This window comes from Epinephelus lanceolatus, chromosome 5 (genome assembly GCF_041903045.1).
Source record: "Epinephelus lanceolatus isolate andai-2023 chromosome 5, ASM4190304v1, whole genome shotgun sequence".
NCBI classification, from domain to species: domain Eukaryota; kingdom Metazoa; phylum Chordata; class Actinopteri; order Perciformes; family Serranidae; genus Epinephelus; species Epinephelus lanceolatus.
The window spans coordinates 45,321,982-45,349,795 of NC_135738.1; the positions used below are offsets into that span (position 1 = coordinate 45,321,982).

General features: G+C 42.4%; 1 protein-coding gene across 2 annotated transcripts in view; it reads left to right on the forward strand.

Annotated features, from left to right (window-relative positions):
• ano1b (anoctamin 1, calcium activated chloride channel b) overlaps positions 1–27,814 on the forward strand; it is a 137,138-nt gene that overhangs the window by 22,698 nt on the left and 86,626 nt on the right. For both annotated transcript variants that reach the window (XM_033635304.2, XM_033635305.2), the window contains exons 3-8: positions 2,833–2,931; positions 12,434–12,585; positions 13,552–13,606; positions 20,058–20,106; positions 26,514–26,569; positions 27,701–27,742. In XM_033635304.2, coding sequence (XP_033491195.1) covers positions 2,833–2,931; positions 12,434–12,585; positions 13,552–13,606; positions 20,058–20,106; positions 26,514–26,569; positions 27,701–27,742 — 453 coding nt within the window. The remainder of the gene's footprint in view (positions 1–2,832; positions 2,932–12,433; positions 12,586–13,551; positions 13,607–20,057; positions 20,107–26,513; positions 26,570–27,700; positions 27,743–27,814) is intronic.

Here is a 27,814-nt window from a genome sequence, read left to right on the forward strand (position 1 = left end):
CGCGGTGCTGGCCTGTGATTGCATTACCTTTCTCCCTCAGCAGCTCTTTACACCTGGGAAAGGCTGCCGCAATGTTGACCCTCGTTTTTTAAATTCGCCGGTCACGTTGCCTTTTTGATTCCCTTTTGTGCTTTTTTGGCGACAAGGATTCCGTCTCCCGTGATGCTGCATATGCATGATCCTGCATTATGCTCAAAGAGTGGGACTTTGTTATGCTGCAGTAGTGCCGGGGTAGTAGCGAAGCGCCTCTTGCTCCTCTCTTTCGGCTTCTTAGTCACACAGCGCTGGCCTGGCTCTCAACGAAAACGCCAAAGGTGGGGCTGTATGTCCCTTGCTGGCGGATGTATTTTCAAGATGGTGAAACGTTATGGAGCCCCCCAGATGACTTACCCGCACAATGTACAAACAAATCCGAAATTAAGATTATTGGTGGAGGTAATAGTACACCAATGATGACATATTTATGAATGCAGACATCAATGTTTGCCAATAAACAACTGAAAATGTTACACAATGTCCCTTTAAATACACCACTGTTTCCATTTAAATAAAAGTTTTGCTATGTTTTGTTGAAACTTAACATGGTCCTCGTGTTGATATACAACACCCCAAATATTAATATACATCGTTCGAACCCCGGGGTCGGGGAGCCCTTCAGTGCAGAGTTTGCATGTTCTCCCCATGCCAGCGTAGGTTTTCTGGGGGCACTCTGTCTTCCTCCTACATCCCAAGGACATGCAGATTAGGCTAACTGGTGACTCTTAATTGCCGGTAGGTGTGAATATGAGCGTGATTGGTTGTCTGTCTCTATAGCCCCGTTTCCACCAAACACTTTTGGTATGGTACCTTTGGAACCAAAAGTAACCCTTCATATATTCTAATCCTCCCCTTGAGGATTAGAATATATGTAGTACACATAATCCAGTCAATATTAATATAAATGCTTTAAGATACATTCATTACTAAAAGTGTATGTCGTATAAAAAGTAAAATGATGGTCAAGGTTGTCACATGGAATATTTAAGGTGTGTTAATTGATTCACGTCTTCACCTCATGCATTGAGTAACATTAAAAGTTAATGTTCCACTTAATAAGTTGCCGGCAGTCAGCCGAGTGAATTAAGTTTAAGTTTTTTTGCAAGAGGCAGAAAACATTTTTTCATTTATAGTTTTTATGTCATCCCAAAAGTTAGAACAAAAAACCATGGGGAGGCTGCATTCATCCATTATGGCCTACACTTCTGGAATAGCTTGCCAAAGAGCATCAGGACTGCAGAGACTGTTGATGTTTTTAAAAGGAGGCTCAAGACTCACCTTTTTAATTTGGCTTTTAACTGATTTCTTCTACTCTTCTTTTATTATATTTTATTTTATATTTTATTTTATTTATTTATTTTTATCTATTTACTTAATGTCTAATGTTCTTAATGATCTACTTTTAAATCATTATGTATTTTATTATTATTTACTTTAAACTCTTTATTTTTAATTTTTTTTTTTTAAATCCTTACATTTTCTAAATCTTTAAATTTGTCCTGGAGATCCCTCAGGCCTGGAGGACTGGGGGCTCTGCACCATGTGCGGAGTCCACCCTGGTCTATCTGGGTTGGGGTGGTCTCTGTGGGGGCACTCCCTGTGGCCGTAGGCTGTGGCGCCTCTCGGTGTGGATGAGCTCCCATTTCTTTTCCTCACCTGGTGCCTCAGTGCCTTGCCATGTTACTATACTGACAGTTAGTGAGTGCTGTGTGTGTGTGTGTGTGTGTGTGTAGTTTAATTTGACAACAGTGACAGACAATCATGAGACTTCGGGTAAACAAGTTACCTCACTGTCCATGAAAGCAAGTCAGGGAGATGTGATGCAGGGTGGTCGATATGTGTGTGTTAAGTGTGATGACTGTGACAACAAGGGAAGTCAAAGAGTGAGAGGCAGGAGTTCCTGCGGTTTCGCAAAGTTGAAACTCAAATGCAACATGCTTTTAATTAAGAACTGATGCCATGGGCCAAACTTAAAAACTAAAATATGAAATTAGAAAAAGAAATGGAAAAAAAGCACCTTGCAAAAAGGGCACTTATCCAGTCAGAGGCCAAAAAGGCAGGTGTTTGAGCACCACCTTGGGTCTATCTATGCATGTGCCTGCATTGAAGTAAACAGGGACCCCGTTTAATAACAGCAAAACTATATCAGAACATCTTTTTAAAGTATATTACTTATAATTCAACTCCTCAGAAGCTCAGTGCTTCCCGAACACATTGCATTAGCTTGTCCTCAGCCCTTGCTCAATGGAACTGAAAGTGAAAGCATACATACTGTCAACAAGAATTGGCCTCTGTCCTACAGTCTGCTGTGTATTACATTATTACTCTGTGCTCTGCTGTTATGGTAGTACGGTAAATAAAATCCCTGCAGCTGTCCGAAGGCAGCAGGACACATATGTGGATAAATCTGTAGCTGCTTATTTGAGAAGTGCCCTGTTAGAGTGCAGCGCCCTTACGCACAGCCTTTCACTTTTTAACTTGATTAAATTACATGAAGATGACACCATGTTGCAATGAAATAACCGCACACTGCTATACACCAGACTGCTCAGTAATAACTCTATTCTGCTGTTTATGCAGATCATCTGGCCTCATCAATATGTCATATGACGTCATGACCTCCTTTGCATTTTTTTCTTTTTTTCTGTTTTCGCGTGTTTAACTTGACATTAATTTTTGTCATGCAATGTTTAGTTGTTTTTTTTTTTTTAGTTTCTTTTCTGTATTCCTGATGACATCAAATCATATGTGAGCTGTATTCAGATGAGTTGTATTTCTTTGTTGTGTGTCTCTTAGACTAAGATTGCAGGGCTGGGCTTTGTGAAGATTCATGCTCCCTGGAACATTCTGTGTCGAGAGGCTGAGTTCATGAAGCTAAAGATGCCCACCAAGAGGGTAAGACTCACTGACTCTTTCCATTCTCTGTCTTTCTGCCTGGGTAAAGACTGAAGAAGCCACTTTGTTTTAACAATATTTAAGTAACACAACTTTGTCACTACCTGTATGTACAGTATGTGTGCAATGTAAAACAGAGTGTCAAAATTTCAGTGTCGGAGTAAATAGCTTAGCCTTTGCACTGATTGGCATCAATAGCATGAATGTTGTGTTATGTTGGTGTACAGCTGATGTATCCATTGATGTTAGTTTAGGGTGTCATTGACAGAGTTGGGTATAACGTGTTACAAAGTAACGCCTTATACCCAACTCTCATTTTTGCAGTAAAGAGTAACCTGATGCGTTAGTTTGCTGTTTGAGTAATCAAATACTTAAGTAGGGTGACCATATCTTGATTTCCAAAAAAGAGGACACTCGGCCAGCCACAACATAGCCTACTTAAATGATACTCGCAGTTTACTCAAAGATGCCTTATGATTTTAATATATTTAAAATTTATATGTATGGATAGAAAATTCAGTTATATTACAAAATAATATCTCTCAAAGACAGAAATTCAGATAGGCCCCAATAGGGGACACATACACACACTAGAGTGTGGCGATCCGAGCCCGACGGTACCCGACGGGTCGGCTGGGTTTGGTCAAAAATGTAATTATAAATTGTATTCGGGCTTGGGTCGGATTCGGTCAGCTTTCAGTGAAAATGTAGTGTAAAAATAAATAAAATCCTATTGTCTGTCCTGTTTATTGCTTGGGCACTGTTATTTACGTGACAACACCTGAACATAACACACATAGACACACATTGGCTGTTTGTTTCTACCTCTCCCCTCTCTGGAAGTCTCGGACCTCCAGTCGCCAGCCGCCGCCTTGATTAAACGCTGAAAATAAAATAAGAGGGAGACAGGTTTTTCCTATTTTATCTTATTTTGTTTTATTTCTCCCTCTCCCCTCGCTAGAAGCGTCGGACCTCCCGCCTCCCGCTCCTGTCTCAAACATGGAGGTCTCCCTCTCCGCAGCTGAGCACCCACGGCGCACGCCCGGCCTGTTAAATAGCCTGTAACCACTGTGTGACACAAACTCAGTGCTTTGGTCATTAAATAATGTCGGGCTCGGTTCGGGTTCGGACAGAAATATGCTGCCTGTGTCGCACTCTGACACACACACAAACACACGGAAAACCGGACATTATCATCAGTTTATAAACACCCCCCCGGACGCCCCGGCGGGACGTGAAAAGTGGACATGTCCGGGCAAAAGAGGACGTCTGGTCAGCCTATGAGTACATTTTCAAACAAGCCATCAGTTACTTCTCTCAGCCGAAGTTATAAGGGGCTTTTAATTTGAAAGGAATTCAGGAAGTGTTGAGTTTGAAATGTAAAAATATAAAAACACAGAGGGATTAATGAATAACAGACCCTCTATAATGTAGTCTGTTTCAAATGAAGCTGGTAGCCTCTGCAGTTGTGGTGAGTAAAAGCCCCGCTGCTATTTGTTATTGTTATTACTTTATGTCCGACCATGAGGATGTAACATTGTTTGCTCGCTTGATGCTCATGACAGTCAGATACATATACGTAGATGCCGCATTCAACGGCGCTCCTCATTGGAGCGATACGTCAACGCGGCCGTCATCTTGCCCAGGTGGAGCCGCGCTGCCTAATGCATGTATGTCTATCCACCTTATTTTCAAACACGGAAGTAAATAGTGATTAACTTCCGTTTTTTGTGCATGACTTCCGGCCAGCCGCTTTCCCTCATGCTTTCCCTTACCGGAGCTAACGGTGCAAGCTAATTTTTTTCAATTTTCAGTTGTTTATGTTAGTCAATCAGTTAGTTAGTCTGTGTATTTTGTATAGATAACTGTGCCCACGTTTCCGTTATAACGGAAATTTATTCCCTCTAAATGCGAATAAATCGCACGTCAATCATAAACTATGAACCAAAAAAGCACAGTCTATCCCGAGTGAGACAAACTGCTTGATCCCCGTCTCCAGTGTACCAGCAGAGAACCTGCAGACCCGAATCAGCGAAAAAACACACCGGGCTACACAGCCTCTCTGCCTGAGCAGCTGAAGCTGCGGCTCGCACCCTCGACACACAGACGGTGCTTCTGCATGCCAGCCAAACGTGTGCGCAACTGTGAGAAATAAAGATGGAAGGTGTACGCTGCTTTTCTATCTTTTTTTACCTTTTCTTTCTGTCAGCGACATACACTAACACAGGACGGGTTGTTTTAATTGACTGAGTTGACCATTGAGCCATAGTGATGCGCGGATCGGCTCTGATAGCACCTGAATCAGCATGTGCGCATCAACCATCCAGCCGTTACAACATGATTGAGCTAGCAAAGCAGTTTTGTGTTGCTATGTGTTGTATTTATTCAGTTTTGGGAAATCACGATGTCTATAAAGCATCAGTGGCTGCAGCTGACAGGGACAGCTAACACTAGCAGCAAAGCTAACACCAGGATCGTCATCCGTTAAAAGCCTCCCGTTGTCGGATACGACATGAAACTACTCCACTTAGCTCAATCATGTTGTAACCAAGACATCCGCTGGAGAAAGTGTTTTTTTCACGGGCCACTTTGTGAGTTTAGTGAGTTATTACAGACACAGCTAACGGCTAACAGCTAACGGTTAGCCCAGCTAATCTACGATAACCATGTTATTAATTACACAGAGAAAATACTAATGTTTGTTCAGTCATTGTGTTTATAGACTTTACAAACATCAGATTAGTCTAAACGGTGCTATAGTGACGTGAAAAATGTGATATATACATATATATATAGCTAAACTCAGCAAGGTAAACAACAAGGCGATTCCCATTTACACAGTGCTAAGAGTGCTGGACCGGAAGTGTCGCACAAAAAACGGAAGCTGGCTGCGTTCTGTTTTGCCTCCGTGTTTCCGTGAAAAATAAGGTGGATTGAGGCAGGAGATTATTTATGATTAAAATCATCATTACTCGCTGAATTCTCAACCGATTTTCATGCGGTTTGGTTTGTTACAATTGTGAGACATGTAGTTATGATAGAGGATACTTGGTTAAATAAAAAATGCAGCTTTTCATACCAAAATGTTTGATCTTATGTAGATAAAGTAACAGTAATAGTTGTACAGCACATTTAAACTAAACTTTCCCCATGTAATAAATATTTTTTCTTACTAGATGTACATTGCCCACCATGATGTCATTTAATTATTAATTTTGACTATAAATGTTTATTCACATTTCACACAGTGCAAAAAATAGTGTATCAGCAGGGTTGTGCCGAGCTGCAGTGTAGATTCTGATTAACAAATGTTGGTTTTGTACAAGTGAAAATAAATGACTTAGAGCTGCATGTTCACACAAAATTTTGCTTTAATCTCATATGTATAACACCACAGTGCTCATGGGAGCCTGGACACAGAACATTATTAGGTCATATTTACAAAAAATACAGTGTACAGTAGCTAGTATTATTCTTAGGAGTCTGCCCAGTCCTGTCAAAGTCCTCAGGTCTGAAGTGACAGCTGCAGATGAGTCGGGACAAAGTCCTTTCTCCTCACTGCTGCTACCCATGTCCGTCTCCTATCTGTGTTTTTTGGGAAACTACACACAAAATAAGTGTCAAAAAAACGCAGTTCCACATAATTTGTAGTTACAATTCAGGCCACAAGTTAACTACTAACATTATGCTGCGTTATGTCGGTGCCATGAAACATAGTTGACAATTTGGAATAACACATACACCGACATAGCTGTTTGACAAAGCATCATAATTTTATAAGTAATATTTATAACGTTAAATGTTAACCTTTTTTCTTTAAGTTGTGTGACATAGCGTTAGCTTAATTTGGCATTAGGACCAGATCAGGACAGTTACTTTACTTGATTAGCTTAAAAGAAGGATCACTTTGAGATATATCTCATTAAACATGTTCGTAATAGTAAAAAATTGTAAAACAACTTCTTACCTGTGGAATGTTATTCCCTTCTGCTTGGTTTTAACACTTCTTTCGTTCGTACACCCAAATGCAGAGCAAAAATGTGGCATTTTTGCCGAGTCTGACATGGGTCTGAACCGGTCAGAGCACCTAGGCAAGATGGCAGCGGTATTGACACATCCCACAAGCCAGTGTGCGGCATCTATGTATATATATCTATGAATGACAGTAAGGTTAACTCAGCGGGTTGACAAAGTGCCTCTGCTGTTTCACACCATCATTTCCCCCTTTTACTCTGTGTGGTAACAGCCCTAGAGGAAATATTAAAAATGCTGGTGTGTTGTCCTACAGTTGTCTACGCAGCAGATCGTTCTGTGTTTCTACTGGTCAAAGTGACGGCTGTGATGGGAGAATTGGATCTCAGTGAAGGGCAAGTGGTCCATAACTTTAATTTTGGAGACCAAAAATGTAGGCTTCGCGCCCTGTGGTCCATTGCCCAATAGGAAATGTAGAATACTCAAAAGTACTTTAAAAGTGCTTGAGTTACTTTTCTCAGGGAGTAACATTGGAAGTACTTTTACTACTTGAGTTACTTTAATCAGGGAGTAATGCAGTAAAGTAACTCGTTACTTTAAGAAAGTAACGCAGTAAAGTACTTTGATTACTTTTAAAGTAACCCTTACCCAACTCTGGTCACTGAATGTTTTTGATAGTCTATTTTAATGCTTAAATTTGAATTCATGGAGAATGCAAAGAATGGCCTTGTGATCTTGGTTGAAATGTTCTTCCTAGTTGTTCTTGGAAGAATGGACTCGCAAGGTCATAAGCTCACAGAAGACAGTTGAAAGTTCGAGACAATGCCTTCTAACTGGTGTTGCGCAATACTATCATCACAGAGGCCGTCTGCAGTGCTCTAAAATGACACACAGGCTTTATCACTCTATACAATTGGTGTTGTGTATTAGCCGATCCCAAGTTGAGCTCATTACGCCACAACTGTACACAAGGAAAAACAGTCCCCTTTCATAGTGCTTTTAAGTTTTATGAGCCAAGAATTGTACATCACTAACCAAGTGTGGAAGGAAAAAAAAACAAACAAAAAAAAAAAAACAGGAAAGGTTTTTGTTTGTGGTTCACGTATGGTTTAAAGAAGAATAAAGAAGTAAGGTATAATAACTCCATGGGCTCTAGTTTCACAGACTGGGCGTGGCGGGGGCGCAGCGCACCTGCGCTTTGCCAACTGGGTGTGGCCAGGCGGATTTTGTAAGTTTGGTACACCGTGCGCCCTGGTGCAGCTACTCCTCTATCCCACCTCCTGCCCTCCTACCGGCGCAAGTCGGAAAGAGGAGGAGAGAAGGCGTGGAGTGGGTTTTACGCATATTACATCAATCAAATGAGCCCCTCTCCTCGCCCTTAAATGCGCCGCACGAAGGTAGTCAGTCAGTCGCATTGAAGAGTGTTTTTTTGGGGTATTTATTGCATCGTTAATGTGCCTGATATTCTGGAAACCTGCCTGTGAGGTTTTGGTGACGTGTGCGCACTGTCCGCTGGTCAGTCAAACTTTGGCTTACACCAGCTGCGCTCCCCCTGTGCTGACAGTAGACCTGGTTTCAGCTGGCGAGCTTTTAGCGCACCTGTCGACACCTCCCCCTGCTGCGCCACCACACCCATCTCAGCGCACCTCGGTCTGCCAAACTACCAAACTGAGCGCGCCTCGGGTTGCGCTGCTCGAAACTAGCTCTGCGTGGGGTTCGCCACCCTGCGCCACCTGCGCTGCGCCGGGAAACTAGAGCCCTATCCTACAAAAATGCACGCTCAACAGCTCATAAGAAAACCTACGAATAAGCACCCTTTGAATGGTATAATTAAAGTAAAGTTATGGAGGTTAGATTTAGGGATAATGTGGCCTGGGGCACTACAGGGAGAATTAGAAAGCCGGACAAGGCCACCTGAGGACTTACACCCCAGGAAATACTATTTAGGACTTGAATAATGTTGAAAGAATGGATAAGAAGGCACACAGGAACATTACTGAAGAGTCAGAGATGTGATTTTTTCCAAATAACTCAAATGTTTTTATTGTAATAATAATAGTAATAATAATGATAATAATAATAATGATAATAATAATAAAAAATAAAGCAACCAGGGACTGGGGCTGCTGGGGAAAAAGGAATGTTAATGAACAAAGGAAAATACTTAAAGCTGGTAAGCGAAATAAAATACCTTTATTACAATTCACTAAAATAAGGTCTCAATATCAAAGTTAAAAAGTCTGTATAAGAACCCAAATCAACTTAAATATAACTAAAGAAAACTAAGCAGAGGCCACATGTGGAGAGGCAGACTACATGGAGGAGTGTCCAGGGTGCTGGACCTGAGGTGAGGGTACTCACCTCAGGTGCAACACAGCAAACCTCACAGCAACCTTTACAGCAATCTTCACAGCAAACAAATGGTGCAGTCTAGGGTGTCCCTGTGCAGTTACTCACATGCATAAAGTGAAGGGACCTCACCACAAGTGCTTAGCCCCCCCAAAAAAATATGGCGCTCTGCTCCTGAAAGAAAAAGACTAAATACAAAAAAATGTCAGAAACAAATAACCAAATAAACAGGCAAAGGAAATACAATACGGCAACCCAGTAGTCAATTAAACAATTAATGTAATAAAGTAATAGAATAAAGTAATCAAAATAGCCAAAATGAATTAAAGTATTCAAATAACTGGATACAATAACCCAGTAAATTAAACAAAGGACCCAAGCAAATCAGTAAACGAGTTAAGAAATAAAGTAACCAGGAAATAAACCAATGAACAATGTAATATAACCCAGTTAATTGTTAACAGATATTTAAAGAGGATAACCCAGGAAACTGAACCTTAAAGAAAATCAAAGAAAACCCACTAAATTAAACCCCAACAAAACAAGAAAAATAAAGTAACTAAAGGGACTCAATTAATGAACACAAAAGGGGACAAAGCAGCAGTAGGTAGGGCGGGAGAACCTGGAAAAGGGAACAAACTATTAACCAGGCCCAAATTACATTAAAAATTATTAAAGCTGTGCTCCTACTCACCACCTCTAGCTAGGGCATTAAGTCACTTTCAGGGCAGGGAGCAGATAGGGGGTTCCCAAAGTTGCAGCAAACACTCTGAACACAAACAAATCAACCTTTAAAAGAAAAATGCCACTTAACATGGGAATTATGAGAGTTTCTTCACTAATCATACCTGGAGCACAGGACACCAGCCACAGCAGGGACAGAGCAGAAGACCAACTGGCTGAACAATGGCACACAGGTGCCTCATATAACCTGGCCTGATTAGGGAGTTGGTTGGGGGAAGGAGTCAACCTCAGGCTGTGTTCACAATCACCATACACACACACAACACTAAGGAGAGTATTCCCCACCACAATAAGAAGCATGGTCAGGATGTACCTTAAAATGACTCAAAGTTCACTCAGAGTTCACACGGTTCTGAACACACGTCACCTGGAGAAAGTCCTGTGTTTTGTGACCCATTCACTGCCCCAACCTACCTCCTGACAAGACCGCTCGCAACCTCTTCATTGTTTATGCTACACAACATTTTTTTTGTCAGATTAGGCGATTATGGAGTCATAAAATCTTGCTGTGTATCGTTAAATCATGCCTGATATCGTGTAGTTTAAAGCCAGCATAATGCGGGTCTCAGACGTGGGCATAATACTGGGTTCAGACTACATGATATCAGCCCAAGTATAGCCGTGATGCGGCGTCATACAGTGTCGGTTTGGATCATGAACGACAATGAGTGTTTATACGATAATCTATTTTATCTTGTGTAGTGTGTCATAGTATGCGACAGAAAGTCTAGCATGTTTGACTTTCTTTTTGTTGTTCAAGACTTCTGAACTGTATGACAACAACACGCCAGCCTTTTTTACATTTCCTCTACACGTGCTACCATGACAGAGTAAAAAGGGAAAAATGATGGCATGAAACAGCAGAGGCACTTTAGCAACCGGTGAGTACTGCCATTAGCATCATGCGAACAAAGATTGTTAATTCTTCATAATGGAGGATATAAAGGAATAAAATTCACAAATAGTAGCGGGGTTTTTACTCATCACAACTGCAGAGGGTACCAGCTTTTTCTGAAACAGGCAACAGTAGAAACCGGCCTTTATTTCCAGACACAGGCTTTTATTTTCCATCCCCTCTGTAATTTTGTGTCTATAATTTTAATCTGCTCCCGTTTGTCATGTTGAATTTAATGCACTGCGCTGTCATTTCAAACAAAAGCCCATTGTTTTTACTTGAAGTCTATCTAGAACAGTATTCATTTTGTTGATGAAAACTATGGCGAAAATCTTTCGTCTACAACCTTTTTTTAATGACGACAATGAGACTATGATGAGCAATAAAAACTGCGTCCCCATACTCACACTACTCCTCAAAATTGGCCCTAGCCCTTGTTTTTTGCACGTTCCTGCGAAGGGCTAGGGTGTCCTAAACTTTAGGGAAGTGCTTTTCAGCCATTCAAATCCCCACTTAATTTGAAGGGCTGGGCGATGCACACTTAGGAACCCATCTCAACTGAGGGGAAGATTGAATTTCCTAGGATACATTGCGAAATTATCCAGCCAAGCGAGTTTTCCAGGAAGATGGCAGCTTCCATGAGAAAGCCATCGCACAACTGTAGTACTATTTTCTCAAATAAGCACATAAAAATTCGAACACGAATGCTTGAAAATCACTAATTCACGATGTAGCCGACATGAATATCTACAGAGTTCTCTGTGAAGCCTTTAATGCTGAAACCTACGTCGACGATACGTACGATATAGCCACTGCCGGGATGTTTCACTAGCCACTGAATGGCAGTGGACCAAGCAGCCACTAGCTGCCAGACTTCACAACTGATCTCTGATCTCTGATCACTGCTGGAGGAATACAAGTTTGTCAGTGTGCAGCAATTACTTGTAGTCTAAATGAAATTTTTCTACAACCTGTCAATTCTAATTTCTAATATATGAATTAGTCTAACTGGATTAGTTTAAAGATAAAAAACATAGAGAACATAGACTACAACTAGAGTTAAACTATGAAGGATAAAAATGACTAAAATTTGACAAAAACTAATAAGCATTTTCATCTTAAGACTAAGACGAAATCTAGAATAGCTGTCAAAATAAACACTCATCTAGAAATTCGCAGACTGCAGTTCCCACACATCGTTGCTATAGTGACATGGTCCAAGAGCAAAGTGTTTTGCATCAGCATTCACCCAGTGACTATGTGTATACTGTTGTGTTCACTGGTTTTAACGTTGATGCTAATAAGTGCCCTAAGAAGCCCTAATAAGTGAACTTTGCACAGATCCAACCAGCTGTCTTTATCATCGATTTTTCATCTTTTTATCTCATTAAATGTAGCTCCTTTAACAAGCTTTAACTGGTAAGCAGTGCACTTGATACAGAATAGGAACCTGGACCTCACCTCAACTAACCTTGATTGAAGTGTGTGTGTGTGTGTGTGTGTGCGCGCGCATGTGTGTGTGTGTGTATTGTGGTGTTCTAGGTGTATGAAGTCAAGCAGTCGAGTGGTGTTGTGGAGAAGATCGGCTCCCTGATCAGTAAAGTTGTGGAACCTCTCCATCCTCATGTTGAGGAACATCAACCCAAGAACATTAAACACCTGTCACACACTTTCTCCAGGGAAAAACAACACCTGTAAGTGCGTCTTTTATACTTTGATGGAAAATAGTTGGACCCTTGTAGCTTAAGGGCATCTTTATGCTCAACGTTAATTACATCTACAAAGACTGTACTCTGCGTTCACTTCATCTGTATGTGTGCACGTTTTCTGAAAGCTTATGGATATGGACAAAATGGAGCAGTATCACCAGAGATCGTGGAGACAGTGTTGTGTAGTTCAAGTATGGTACCACCAACAAAAAAATTTAAATAATGGAACAAAAAGAATTGGTAATATAGTGAAAAGAATTCTCCATCCATGTTGTGATGTATTTAATGGCCTCACAGACCAAAATTAATTCATTTTGAATTTATTATTTACTATTTTTCTGTTTTGATTTTTATTATTTTATTTATCTTCCTTTCCTTCTTACTTTTAAACCTAGCTTATTTGATGGTTTATTTACAACTGGACTATGTACACATTTCATTTTATTGTCTTGTTTGGAAAAATACTCAACAATATTTATATACACATCAGTCTCATACTCTCAATTGGAACTATGTTAAATTGAATTGTCCCGATCACAAAAAACAAAACAAAAAAAAAGATGGCTATTATCTTTCAGTGCAGAAACAATGTTGATTGTTCCTGTATTGCTGTCATCTGCCTATCCCTAATAAAAAAGATAAAGAAAAACAAAGTTTGCCTGACACAAGAGGGATTATGCCCATTGAGCTGCTGGAAGATGCTTAATTTGTAACATGGCAGGGAATGTTTGGTGTCATCGACAAACTTTTTTAACTGTGATCCAAAAATGGCTGACTAGAAGCACCCTAAGGTCTCTTCAAAAATGTTGTGTTACTCTGATATACACTACTGTAGGATGACTGAACTTTAACGCACAAACAGTAACAAGTTTGCATGTTTTTGTGTTTGTGTGTGTGTGTGTGTCTGTGTGCGCGCGCATGCGTGCGTGCGTGTTTGTGTTTCATTAACAGGTTTGACCTCTCAGACAAAGATTACTTCTTTGACAGCAAAACCAGGAGTTCAATAGTAAGTCCACTGAAGTTTGTCTGTGATTTATACACCAACATACTGTATCTAATAACATATCCTGGGCGTCATTTTTGACTCTGAGCTTAATTTTATTCCACACATCAAAAATGTAAGAAAGATAGATTTTTAGCTTCTTAAGAATATAGCCAGAGTCCACCCATGTCTCTCTCAGGCTAACACGGAGGTGCTGATGCATGCTTTTATCTCTTGTTGTTTAGACTATTGTAATGCCCTGCTCTCTGGTCTTCCCAAAAAGACCATCTCTAATCTGCAATTACTTCAAAACTCAGCCGCACGTGTGCTGACGAAGACAAGAGGGCAGGCGCACATTACACCAGTTTTAAAATCGCTGCATTGGCTCCCCGTGTGTTTCAGCATAGATTTTAAGGTTCTTTTATTAGTTTTTAAATGTCTCAACGGTCTTGGGCCATCTTATTTATCTGACCTGCTTTTATCATATCAACCCTCGCAGATCCTAAAGTCCTCTGGCACCGGTCTTTTAGTCATCCCAAAAGTTAGAACAAAAACCCACGGCGAGGCTGCATTCAGCCATTATGGCCTACACTTATGGAATAGCCTGCCAAAGAGCATCAGGACTGCAGAGACTGTTGATGTTTTTAAAAGGAGGCTCAAGACTCACCTTTTAATTTGGCTTTTAACTGATTTCTTCTACTCTTCTTTTATTATTAGTTTTTAGCTCTTTCTATCCTACTTTATTGTCTTTTAGTCTTTTAGGTTTTAGCTCCAGTGTTTCCTCATGGGGGGCCTCCACGCTGGGAGGTGTGTCCGGTCTGCCCGCGGGGAGATCCCTCAGGCCCGGAGGACTGGGGGCTCTGTACCAAGTGCGGAGTCCACCCCGGTCTATCTGGGTTGGGGTGGTCTCTGTGGCGGCACTCACTGTGGCCGTAGGCTGTGGCGCCTCTCGGTGTGGATGGCTCCCCATAGGTGTTTTTTTCCTCACCTGGTGCCTCAGTGCCCTGCCATGTTACTACAGTTAGTGAGTGCTGTGTGTGTGTGTGTGTGTGTGTGTGTGTGTGTATGTGTGTGTTATATGTGGGGGGTGGGAGGGGCGGTTTTTCATTGTTTTTATTTTGTGAACTGTCAGTATAGTAACATGGCAAGGCACTGAGGCACCAGGTGAGGAAAAAAATGGGAGCTCATCCACACTGAGAGGCGCCACAGCCTACGGCCACAAGGAGTGCCCCCACAGAGACCACCCCAACCCAGACAGACCAGGGTGGACTCCGCACATGGTGCAGAGCCCCCAGTCCTCCGGGCCTGAGGGATCTCCAGGACAAATTTAAAGATTTAGAAAATGTAAGGATTTAAAAAAAAAAAATTAAAAATAAAGAGTTTAAAGTAAATAATAATAAAATACATAATGATTTAAAAGTAGATCATTAAGAACATTAGACATTAAGTAAATAGATAAAAATAAAATATAAAATAAAATATAATAAAAGAAGAGTAGAAGAAATCAGTTAAAAGCCAAATTAAAAAGGTGAGTCTTGAGCCTCCTTTTAAAAACATCAACAGTCTCTGCAGTCCTGATGCTCTTTGGCAGGCTATTCCATAAGTGTAGGCTATTGTTTTCATTGTTTTTATTTTGTAAAGCATTTTGTGTTACATTTTTAATGTATGAAAAGTACTATATAAATAAAGTTTGATTTAGATATTACGCATACCAAGAGATGAAACCTTCCAGTTGTTTGTCAGAAAGACCAGAAATATACTAACAAAAACTAGTTTAGTTTAGTAAAACCTCACAGTTGTCAGTGGTTCCGCCAGTGTATTGGAAGCGCGGCAGCCCACCCAGCCTAAGTGAGATGAGAGATGTTTTCTTAAACTACAAAAAAACCCACCCTGCTAGCATTACAGTGTTAACACACAAACATACATGCACGCACACACGCACACCGAATGAAATTATTAGTTTTTGTTGGTCCAGGGTCAAAGGTCAAGGTTGCTGTGACAGTGACTAATGAACACAATATCTCAGGAACAGCTTGAGGGAATTTCTTCCAATCTGGCACCAAGTCTCATTGATGAAATGATTAGATTTTGGTGGTCATTGGTCAAAGATCAAGAATTCATATGCTAATTATGACAAAACTTCACACAAATGTCTAATAGACCCTTTTACTGTTAGTAAACATTATGACATTTTTGGTGGGCGGGGTTTAGCTGGAGGCAAAACAATTCTCCAGACATTAGCTAGTGCTAGCTGGCGAGTTCTTTTGGCTTGTGTTAGACAGTGAATGAAGATGATATGAGTGGTGCATGCAGACATACTCATCCAAGTGCCGGAGCGTACTCTGGAGTAGGGATAGACCGATATGGATTTTTTTAGGGCTGATGCCGATACCGATTTTTTTCCATCACCCTTAGCCGATGACCGATTATGGACTGCTGATTTTCTTGAGCCGATATCTGGGGCTGATACTGCTTTTGCTCCCTCTATTTACATCAAAAAAATGACACAATGATAACAAATATTACAGGTCTCAAGTTTAAAATACGAAACATTTATTGAACAGTAAAAAATACTAAAACAAGATGGAAAGTTGAGGTAGAACAGGTAGAATATTATTATTATTATTATTATACATTCGAATAAAAAAAAGAGTTCAGTGCTCTTAAATCTTCCAGTAATGTCTTTATAAAATAAACAAATATTTAAGCTGAAGCATAAATAAAACAATAACTACTGTATGCAGTAGGATTTGCTGCATGTGCGCTGCAGGGTCTTCCGGCAACACAGAGCTGCCCGTGGATGCCTGTCTGTAAATCATGCCAGGGAAAAATAAATCCGCGAACCCACGCGCGTATCGGCCAATGCCGATACAAGTAAAAAACTCAAATATCGGCCCGATATATCGGCCGGCCGATGTATCAGTCTATCCTTACTCTGGAGATAACTGTACTGTTCGTAGCACTGATCTAATGTAGCATTCGGTTATCCAGAGCACCGCACTCTGTCTGTGGAGACAGAGTAGCAGAGCACTGAGCAGGATGAATGTGTGATAAATTTAATTAATTCATATAGAAATATGAAGCTCCGTTTCATTGACCAACAGGGCTCTCATTTTAGTGTAGAGCATCAGACTGAATTTACAAATGCACCATGTCAGGTTACTCACTCTCCGGGACCGCCAGTATTACATGAATAAGTAAACACTGACCTACGGGACCAGACTGGCCGACCTGTATGCTCTCATACAGTGGATGGATGATTTGACAGGATTGCTGAAGGTGGGACGGCCGATTTTGTGGTTGATTACTATGCCAATTTTTCAAAGGAGGACGACACTTCAACAGTTTCCTCCAGTTTGTTTTGCTATTGAGCTAATGTTAGCTAATACACTACAAAGTTAGTGTTACAGAGAAATCCAACATTCCTCTTAATACCTCCCCAATTTCTGATTATGTGGACATGATAACCCTTAATACACATAACATTATTCATCCCTGCAACAGGAAATACTTTCCCCCTAACCTGATGTGAAGTGTGCACTGCACATGTGAGCATTTTTGATGATCGCCTCCATCCACTCCTTTTGTCTTAATGCATTTAGCCATAGTTGTCTTTGTTTTTGTTGACGGGCAGTGTCGGGAGGTATGTGCTAAAATTTAAGTTTCAAGCCATGACTCCTACTATTCTGGCTCCCAATAACACAACAAGACGACATCTAACAAACTGACATCATTGTGATGTGATGTCGGCCCTAAAAGGGTCTATAGGATAAAATAATTAAGTGATGACATTTTATATCCAATAGGTCAAAGGTCAGCTTTACTATGACATCGTAATATTCTGCATAAAACACTTTTCTGGCCATTATTCAGCATCATATCTCAGAAACAGATGGTGAAATATCTGGTCAGATACTGAATTGGTGACACTAATCTTGGGTGTCCACCTTGGAAGTTGTGCTGATTGTATAGATCTTCTGTGCTGCTGGGGGGAAAATGTGTGTGAAACAACCAGGCATACAACCGCAGGGCGGTAATTCTAGTTTCGTTTTTAATCATTCATGAACTTGCACCACATCTGCATCATGTTCCATATGCATATGAGACCAAATGCTACTTCTTACGATTTAAAAAAAAAAAAAAAAAGAACTTAAATGTATTAAATAGCTGTCCGTCCGTCTGTCCGTCTGTCGTCCTCCGCTTATCCGGGTCCGGGTCGCGGGGGCAGCAGCCTCAGCAAAGAAGCCCAGACAGTCCTCTCCCCAGCCACCTCCGTCAGCTCTTCCGAGGGAACCCCAAGGCGTTCCCAGGCCAGCCGGGTGATGTAATCGCTCCAGTGTGTCCTGGGGCGGCCCCGAGGTCTCTCTCGGTTGGACATGCACGAAACACCTCCCAAGGGAGGCATCCGGGAGGCATCCTTACCAGATGCCCGAACCATCTCAACTGGCTCCTCTCGATATGGAGGAGCAGCGGCTCTACTCTGAGTCCCTCCCAGATGTCCTCACCCTATCTCTAAGGCTGAGCCCAGCCACCCTGGGGAGGAAACTCATTTCGGCACATGAGCTGACTGGCCCCCGCGGCCTTGCAGCCACAGCTCGCAATAGCCGCCTCGACAATGGCAGAGTGGAACAAGGCCCATTCGGACTCAGTGTCCCCCTCTGCCCTCGGGACGTGGTCGAAGCTCTCCCGGAGGTGGGAGTTGAAGATCATCCGCCAGGCGTTCCCAGCAGACCCTCACTGCTCGTTTGGGCCTGCCAGGTCTGCGCGGCATCCTCCCCTGCCACCTGATCCAACTCACCACCAGTTGACAGCTCTGCTCCTCTCTTCACCCGAGTGTCCAGAACATATGGTCGCAGGTCAAATGATACGACTGCAAAGTCAATCATTGACCTGCGACCTAGGCTGTCCTGGTGCCACATGCACTGATGGACATCCTTATGCTCGAACATGGTGTTAGTTATGGCCAAACTGCGACCCGCACAGAAATCCAATGACTGCACACCACTTGGGTTCAGATCGGGCAGGCCGTTCCTCCCAGTCACGCCCCTCCAGGTCTTGCTGTCATTGCCCACGTGAGCGTTGAAGTCCCCCAGCAGAACAATGGAGTCCCCGGTCGGGGCGCTGTCCAGCACCCATCCCAGGGACTTCAAAAAGGGTGGGTACTCTGAACTGCTGTTTGGCGCATAAGCGCAGACAACAGTCAGGACCCGTTCCCCGACCCGAAGGCGCAGGGACGCATCCCTTTTGTCCACTGGGGTGAACCCCAACATACAGGCAGAGAGTCTGGGGGCTATCAGAAAGCCCACCCCGGCCCTCCGCCTCTCACCCGGAGCAACTCCAGCAAAGGAGAGAGTCCAACCCCTCTCAAGGACTTGGGTTCCAGAGCCGGAACTATGTGTCGAGGTGAGGCCGACTATATCTAGCCAGTAGCGCTCAACCTCTTCCGCAAGCTCCGGCTCCTTCCCCACCAGAGAGGTGACATTCCATGTCCCAAGAGCCAACTTCCGTAGCCGAGGCCGAGCCCATGTAGCAGGTTCGGGCTGGGCCCGGCCGGACCCCATGGGCAAAGGCCCGGCCACCAGGCGCTCGCCCACGGGCCCCAGCCCCAGGCCTGGCTCCAGGGTGGGGCCCCGGTAACCCTCTGGGCCGGGTACGCCAACTCTTGTTATTTTCCATCATGAAGGGTCTTTTGAACCGTTCTTTGTCTGACCCTTCGCCCAGAACCAATCTGCCATGGGAAACCCTACCAGGGGTGAAATGCCCCCGACAGCAAAGCTCCTAGGGTCACCAGAGGTGAGGGGAGCCATCAGGCTGAAGAAGGAGGCCTACAGGGCATGGTTGGTCTGTGGATCTCCAGAAGCAGCTGACGGGTACCGGCGGGCCAAGCAGAGCGCAGCAGCAGCAGTTGCGGAGGCAAAAACTCCGGCATGGGAGGAGTTCGGTGAGGCCATGGAAAAAGACTATCGATCGGCTCCAAAGAGGTTCTGGCAAACCGTCCGGCACCTCAGGGGGGGAAGGCGGCAACTTGCTCACATTGTTTACAGTGGGGGCGGGGAGCTGCTGACGCCAACTGGGGACATTGTCGGGTGGTGGAAGGAATGCTTTGAGGAGCTCCTCAATCCCACCAACACGTATTCCAGTGAGGAAACAGTCACAATGGACAGTATGGTATTGTATAGGTTGTTTAGCCATCCCTGAATATGTATGCATTTATGGTATTTATGTAAAATATTAGCTTTTACTCTAAGTCCCACAGAGGTCACGCACTCTCAACTGTCTGAACCACTTAGTGAAAACAGACACCGAATGAAAACTGAAATGCAATGATGTATCATTTTTTCCCTCTGGTGCGACCAAATTAACCAAACTACAGGTGTGAAAGCACCCTTAGTCACTCTTGAATGTTTTTTATGAATATTTTCTTCTGTTGCATTGCAAATTAAGTTTAGTTCTTCTGTTTTTTATTGCTTTTCAGGTCTTTGAAATACTAAAAAGAACAAAATGCAAGGCCAAGTACAGCATGGGTAAGTCTGGATCTCTGTCTCTCTCAGTGGCCTTGTGTTGACTGACCAGTTTAATACTCAATATCTTGTCTTGTTTTTAAAATGATCGAGTCTAGTGATTTGAACCAGATGGGTGTGGGTTATGTTGAAATCACAGAAAATAAATTTAGAAAGTTATGTTATTTCAACAGTAGCTATTCTGTCCATGATGGATAGTGGTAGGTTGATCCAACACCCTTGCCCCCTGTGCAGCGTGAAGCTTTGTGGTGTTTGCCCATTGGTGATGAAAGTGGTTAAAGGTGATGTGTAGCTACAGAATCTTGATGCAGTTGATAAATGATTCCTCAAAGCCAAATTTGTCTCTACCAAAGGCTTTTTTGGCATCCAGGGTGGCTATGATGATCCCTGACTATAACAGCAACCCAGTCTCACTCTGAAGTCATTGAAATCTAGCGCTTGGCCAGTGACTTCCGGCATCAGGCAAGGACAATAAAAGCTGCCCTTTCACATCAGCATGACACATGGATGCAGCAGGACAACAACGAAAGTTAACACTGCGGAAGTCCAAGTATGGTGGGCGTGAAGAGTGATAAATGGGTCCAACAGCCACCTACACCTGGGAGTGTGATGTTTGCTTCCTGTAAGATCCTAAAGCCAAACCCTGTTCTATGTTCCTAAACTCAACCACATGCTTTTGTTGCCTAAATCCACGGGTGTGTTGGCAAAACATAACCACGCAAATTTGTCACTGAAGGAAAAAAACCTCAGTTTGCAATGTTGTACCGACATAGTGCTTTTCTTTTGAAAGAGACTGCATACAAACTGTACATTTCCTGTGAAAACAGAAGTATATTTTGAAAACAGACAATGCATGGAACAAGCAGAAATTGAAATGGCGCCCCAGAACGTCAACAACCAACGCACCCAGGGTATGTCGATATGCAATGAGGTCAGAGTGAGAATGTGTTGGTTATAATGATGAACAATGCATTAAATTAATGCTGTGTGTGTGTTACAGAGGAGTAACTACCTTTTATGAACCTGAGTCTGATCTGAATGGATTATGGATGTAGTGACTTTTTCTGTCCTGTGAATTAATTTCTATATCAACGCTGATGAGAGAAATGGGAAGGTAACTTGATAGGAAAGTTGGGTCTTTGTCAGCCTTTAGATGGAGTGAAATTGTGGCTGTGTTCATGTTTGCTGGAAGTCTTGAATTTGCTTTCATTTCCGTTATTAGTGTTTGAAGACTGTTGCTAGAATGGACTGCTTATAGAACTCAGCAGGGAAACCACTGGGTCCAGGTGCTCTGTTATTTGGGGCAATTAAAAGTTCACCCTGTGTCACTGGTTAACCAAGTATGTTGGGTTGTTCTTTACTAAGCTATGGTAAGTCAATAAGGCTGAAAAATTACTTGATGTCTAAAACCTTCCTTAATGTGCATAAGCCGGTGTTGTCTATGTCCACCTGCAGCTCTGCCAATAATTTGGTCTTTGGATCAGTAGCTGTCAGCTGGAAACTGGACTGCCTCGATTGCTGCTAGCTTAGCTAGGTTTGTTTTTAGCCTGGTGGCTAGGCTAGCCAATTGCAATTCTGTCAAGGATTTTTAGGAATTCTGCCTTTGGATTTTACTCTCCTATTCCCATGCTGAGTGTACAGACACTACTCACTCACTCCACTTAAGAGACTGAACTAGGATGCTGCAAGTTTGCCTGGTTTGTTTTTAGCCTGGTGGCTAGTTTGTGCCTGTCGCTTCCTCACTGAGGATTTCAAGCTTTTAGCACTTTTATGGAATTTTAATCTTTTACTCCCCACTATCCCTGGATGCCTACCTCCTAACTTGTGTAATCCCTGGAGAAAGTGGGGGTAACTCTCGAAGTATGCATACCTCCTCGTTCATTTCTAAGATCAAGTCAGATCTCTCATTTCGGTCCTTCTCCAGTGTCAGGCTGACCTCTGCTCTTGGCTATCCTCGTTAGAGTACCCCGAGCTGACCAGTCTACCAACTGAGGTAACACACTAGGTCGACCTGGCTGTTTCACGTGGGCCTCGTGGTTGACAGCAATAATAGACGCTTCCTTCCCCTCTATGATTCCCAGGATGATTCCACCATTTTGGAGCTGTCTAACTTCTTTGCTCCTCTGGCTGATGTACCAATGTCACCTTCACCGCTGCTGAGTAGAGGTTGTGCTGAAGGGAATTGCAAAGCTGGTATTATTCCAAATGGCTCAGATCATCGTGCAATTCCTCAAGCACTGGCATGCCTCTCCATCTGACAAGTGCCCTCGAGTGTGTCTCTCCTCTGCAATGGAGCTTCTGCCCCAACACCTAGAGCTCCAGCTAGTGTGCCTGGCCATCGTCCCTCCAGCCAGGTGGCTGCACCGCTGGATCTGCCAAGCATTACTGGCACTGATGCTAACTGGGCTAGCCTGTTTAGCGCGGCTTGTCAGCTTCCAGCAAAACTAGCCTTCTACAACAGTGGTGTGGTAAGCAGCAATCCAGAGATTTTGATTGTAGGTGATTCTGTCATTAGGTATTTGACTCTCCCTGGTGCTATTACCCATTGTACCTCCGGTGGCAAGGTTGTCGATTTAATTGAACTCATTCAGACTCTCACTGACCTGCATCCCACTGTTAACATTGTTTTACAAATGTGGGAATGAATGATGTCATGGCTAGAAATTCCAGCAAATCACATGCAGACCTTGAGTCTCTGTGCCATACAATTGAGAGTCTGGGTAAATGTTTTCTGTTGTCCGGCCCCATTCCAACTCTCTCCAAAAGCTTTGAACATTTTAGTTGACGCTTTAGTCTACGTCACTGGTTAAAAAACTTCTGCTCTGCTGCAGGATATGACTTCTAACTTTGATTACTTCCGGACTAAAACAAGCCTGTACAGAGCGGATAGTGTATATCAACAGAAAAGGCACAAAGCAGCACAAATTTCATCCAGTAGCATTTTCATCCTGATATGCACTCCGGCAAGACTCGATCCAGACTTCTGTGTCTCCCACTAACACATCAGCTATAAACTGTGTGAATCCTGCCACAGTGTGCTTTGACTCTCATATAGTCTAAGTGTGTGCTGACTAAGTGGATTTGTCAACCTTAATTAACAGTTCCACTCACTCAGCACACACTTTAAACATGGCTCTTCTCAATGTCCGATCCCTTACTAATAGAATCTTCATTGTTAATAATATTATAGTTAATAATATTATAAAATCTTATCAACTTGATTGTGTTTTACTCACTGAGACCTGGCTTGATGAAACTGGTAGTTAGGAGCTGATTGAAGGTTCAATGTCTAAATTTCATTTTCACGCTGTACCAGGTCTAACAAGAAGGGGTGGAGGTGTTGCTGCTATTTTTTTTTTCAGATACTTTATCATGTAAAAGCATAACACTTGGTTATTTTTCTACATTTGAATATGTAGTTTTAATAATCAGATCTGTATATCCCTGTCAAAGGCTCACAGTTTACTGCCCTCCTAGAGTCAATAAAGGCTTTTCACCTGAATTTGGAGAACTTTTATCCAAAATTACTGTTGAATATGACTCAGTTTTTATTTCTGATGATTTTAACATTCATGTTGATAACTCTGATGATTATTTTGCTAACCAGTTCGCTGACATGTTGTCGGCCTTTGAGCTCATACAACACATTGCTTGGCCTACACATAATCAAGGTCACACTCTTAAGCGAGTTATTTGTAAAGGCCTTGATATAACCCCATAGTGCATACTACAGTAGATGGATTTAAGATCTTAAGATTTAAGATTTAAGATCACTTTTGTATTGTTTTAATATTACTCTAATAACCAAATATGAACCTGGTTTAAAATTAGTCAAAAGACGGGCCATCTGTGCTACATCGTACAGATTTATTGCTAGATATACTAACTCTGTTAGGTGTAGCAGGGTACAGTCTTTTGTAATGCCTTTTTTGTCATTGTACTTTAACTTGTCATCTTTGTGTGACAGTTTGGTAAATAATTTCAGCATTTCAGTCATGGCCGGATTACCCAATGGGCTTTATGGGCACAGGAAGGGGCACAGCCATGGGCCCAGCCAGAATGGGAGAAAACTACTGTGTAATGTTTTTTCCCCTAAATCCCTCCTCTTCAAATTTCAAATAAATGACACTATGTATAACCAATAAAAATCATGCTGATATATTTTTTTTAACCTAAATAGAATGATTTAATTGGTCAAGTGCAAGTGTGGAAACCATGGTAACAGGCCACTCTGCCTCTGCCCCTACGACTGTCGTCAGCCATAGCAGTGATAAGAGAGTGAAAGATGAGCAAAACAAGTGGTTGTACCAAACATAAGAGGAGAAGAGAAAAGGAGGAGGGGGAGGCAACTTTTTTAAAAACGTGTGCCTTCCATCCAAACTTTCTTCCTCAAACGGAGCCAGGAGAATCAGGGTGAAGATTCTTTGGAGTTGGAGAACACCGTGCAAGCTAAGCTAGCTAACCGGGAGCCAGAGCCGGAGGAAGATGCCACAGGAAGCCCGCCACAATCTGTAACGGTAGCCAGCTGCAGTCACAGCACCGGCAGCTAGTGGATGTAGGAAGTGTTGGACCCGGCGTTGTGGGGTGAAGTGAGTGAAAACGCGCGAGCTGTTCTTATTGATCGTGGACCTGCAGCCTTCCATAACCGCACGAGCAGATACCCAGCATCAACTCGTGATGGCGGTTTGGGCGGTAAAGTGTGCTCATTCACTAACGATCTGCTGTACAGCCGTCTACAAAATGGAGAAAAACCTGTGACTGGATCACCTAAACTATTCACCATCCACAGGTAGCCTAATATTTTATGCTTTGCTTGCATGCCCTTTTCAACGAAGAAAACCCAGTTTCTTAGTGGCTACTCTGACTGGAAACACCCCAAACGTCTGTGGGATCACAAGAAAAGCACAGAGCACTGTAGCCGCATGCTGGCTTTGCTTCAGCAAATGGCGCAGACAACCATTCACGCTCACAGACAATTTAGAGTTATCAATTGACCTAATCCCCAATCTGCATTTCAAGCTGGAGTGCCCGGAGAGTACCCACGCTGACACGGGGAGAACATGCATCCGCTCAGAAGGGCTCCCACACCCGGGATTGAACCAGGAACCCGCTTGCTGTGAGGCGACAGTGCTAACCACCACACCACACCACCGTGCTGTTTTGTATCCTTTTTTTTATTACCAGTAAATGAGAGTAGAGATAATAAAGAAGGAGGAGACAGAAAAAGAGAGACAGCCCTCAGAGAGCCAAAGACAGGACACAAAGATCATCTGGAGACAGAGCAGAAAAGCCATATTAACAGGTATGTGTATGTGGGTTTGTGTGTGAATTATGGAAGATTCTGAATCCACAATCTGGACTTGTGGAGGTGAAGCAGTTTGTGTTTTCAAATGCTAATGAGTAACAATATAAGCTGATTTCGTGATATTGTTGCTTGGCGAGGAAAGCGTTGTTGCAATTATGTGTAAATCCTGTATGATGAAGGATATCTGCAGGTGTCGATTTTGTCCTTCTTTGTGATCATATACAGTGACTGTGCCCTGTCAGTGTAAATCCTGTATACATTACAGGTGGTTCCAACAAATAGCAGTCCATAATACAAAACATTTTGGATAGTCCAGTGGGTTGTGTTGCTTTTGCTGCTGACAAGATTGTTGGTAAACAGACTCATTGCAGTGAGTGTTTTGCTGCTTTATTAACCTATATGATGCAGTGCGTATAGGTCTTTTTGGTTTTAAACATAATATGAGCGAGACTAAGCTGTAACATTAGGCAGGCCTAAGCCGAACCCCCTCCTCCACTACAGTTTTCAGAGGTTTTCTTTACGGGAGTCAGGTAGAAGTTACCAAATTTCATTTCATTTCATTTAACCTTTATTTTAACAGGGAGGTCCATTGAGAGCGAGCTCTCTTTCTCAAGGACGCCCTGTATGTACCACAAAAATACACAATTACAGAGTTAACAGAGTTAAATACAATATATGAAAATACATGCAATAAAATGAAAATTGCCTAAATAAAGACCTAACTTCATCCCAAGGGCTCAACTGTGCTCAGAGTATGAATGTAAAATGCCTCTCTGCAGAGCAGTAAGTTAATAATGTATTCTTTTCTGTACCCCAGAACTTTGGTGATGGTGCAGAGCAGTGGCTAGCTTAAGTTTTTAATCCTAAAGCACACATCTTTGGCTTTCCATCATTTGGATTTTGTAACACTAATTAGCTGGCATGAATTGTGATACCAACTTATCTTCAATAAGCTGAAATAGGTCAACAAAATCAAAGCTCACAAAGCTTAACACATACATGACTTAAATGTAAAATAATTCCGAGGGCTACAAGCCTCATTGACTCTACTGAGGAAGGACCTAAATGGAACCCACATTAACACCTATTTGTTTTCCCTCTGCAGGTATCACCAGTCTGCTGGGTTCTGGTGTCTATACAGCAGCCTATCCTCTTCATGATGTGAGTAATACTAATCCTGGCATTAATAGATTATTATAATAGGTGGTACTAATTCCAAGTCATGTTTATATGCTTGTATTTTGAAGCTGTTATACAATCGGTCACATTTGTGTTATCACTAGAAGATGAAGTGAAAAGTAAGGGTGGGCTGATTGATCTTGAAATATCAATGCTCTCAATACTACATTTAATTTTGAAGATTGATCCTTACGTCAAAAGGATAGATACTAAAAAAGGGCATCTCTCTTCTATGTTGTACATATTTGTATTTCAGTAGTAAAACTGCAAAAACATTCCGTTGTTGTGAACACATCTAGTGAATGTACTCTTTGTCTCTCCGCTGATTTTGTATTGCCTGCACTCAAACAACTTACCTGAGATCCAGCAGTTTTTAGTTTCACTTTCACCCAATGTTGGCAATAGGAGGATGGTAAGACCACCTCCCAGCTCTCCCGTTTACTGCTGTGGGCTGACGCGAACCCGTAATTGTACAGCAAATACAATAGCGTGCACATCTGCATGACCGTAGCTGTCCACGGACATTCAATGCAGATAGTATGTCCAAACCTGACTAGTTTTATCCAACACATAGTAGCAGTGATGACTTAATGAAAGAGGAAAAAACATGAGAAAGAGAACTTGGAGCTGCAACCGAAGTAGGAAGGAAACATCTCAGCATCCACACCTCTGACACAGAGACAGAGTTCACTGGCAGTCCAGGTATATAGTAGCCTAGTGAAATAAATATTCTAGTCAAATCAGATCTTCATCACTGGTTAATGTTACATTTTCACACTGTAATATTTCTCATCCGTTGTTGTTACTTAAGCAGACTGGTTATGTACCTCATAAATTATTACACACTGCTTTCACTCCCACATAAAAAAGCCACTTTAAACAATAAAAAGTAGCATAACAATATCGATATTGGTGATTCTGGCCCTGTATTATTTGATATTGGATCAAAACCTTGTTGTATCGCCCACCCCTAGTGAAAAGATGTCAACACTAGAAAACTACTGTAGCTCAGCATTCCTTCCTACTAGTCCATGTCAGATGATTAAATCTGGTTTACAGCCCTGTCTCAGTGTGCACAGTAACTAGCTTCAGTGTTTCTCTTTCCTTTTTCAGGGAGATATTAATGAGGAGAGCGCAGAGCCCAATGACAGAAAGGTGAGACAGTTGTTTCTAATGGAGACCAGTATAAAAGTCTTTACAGACTGTCGGTCGTGCTTTGCACATGTA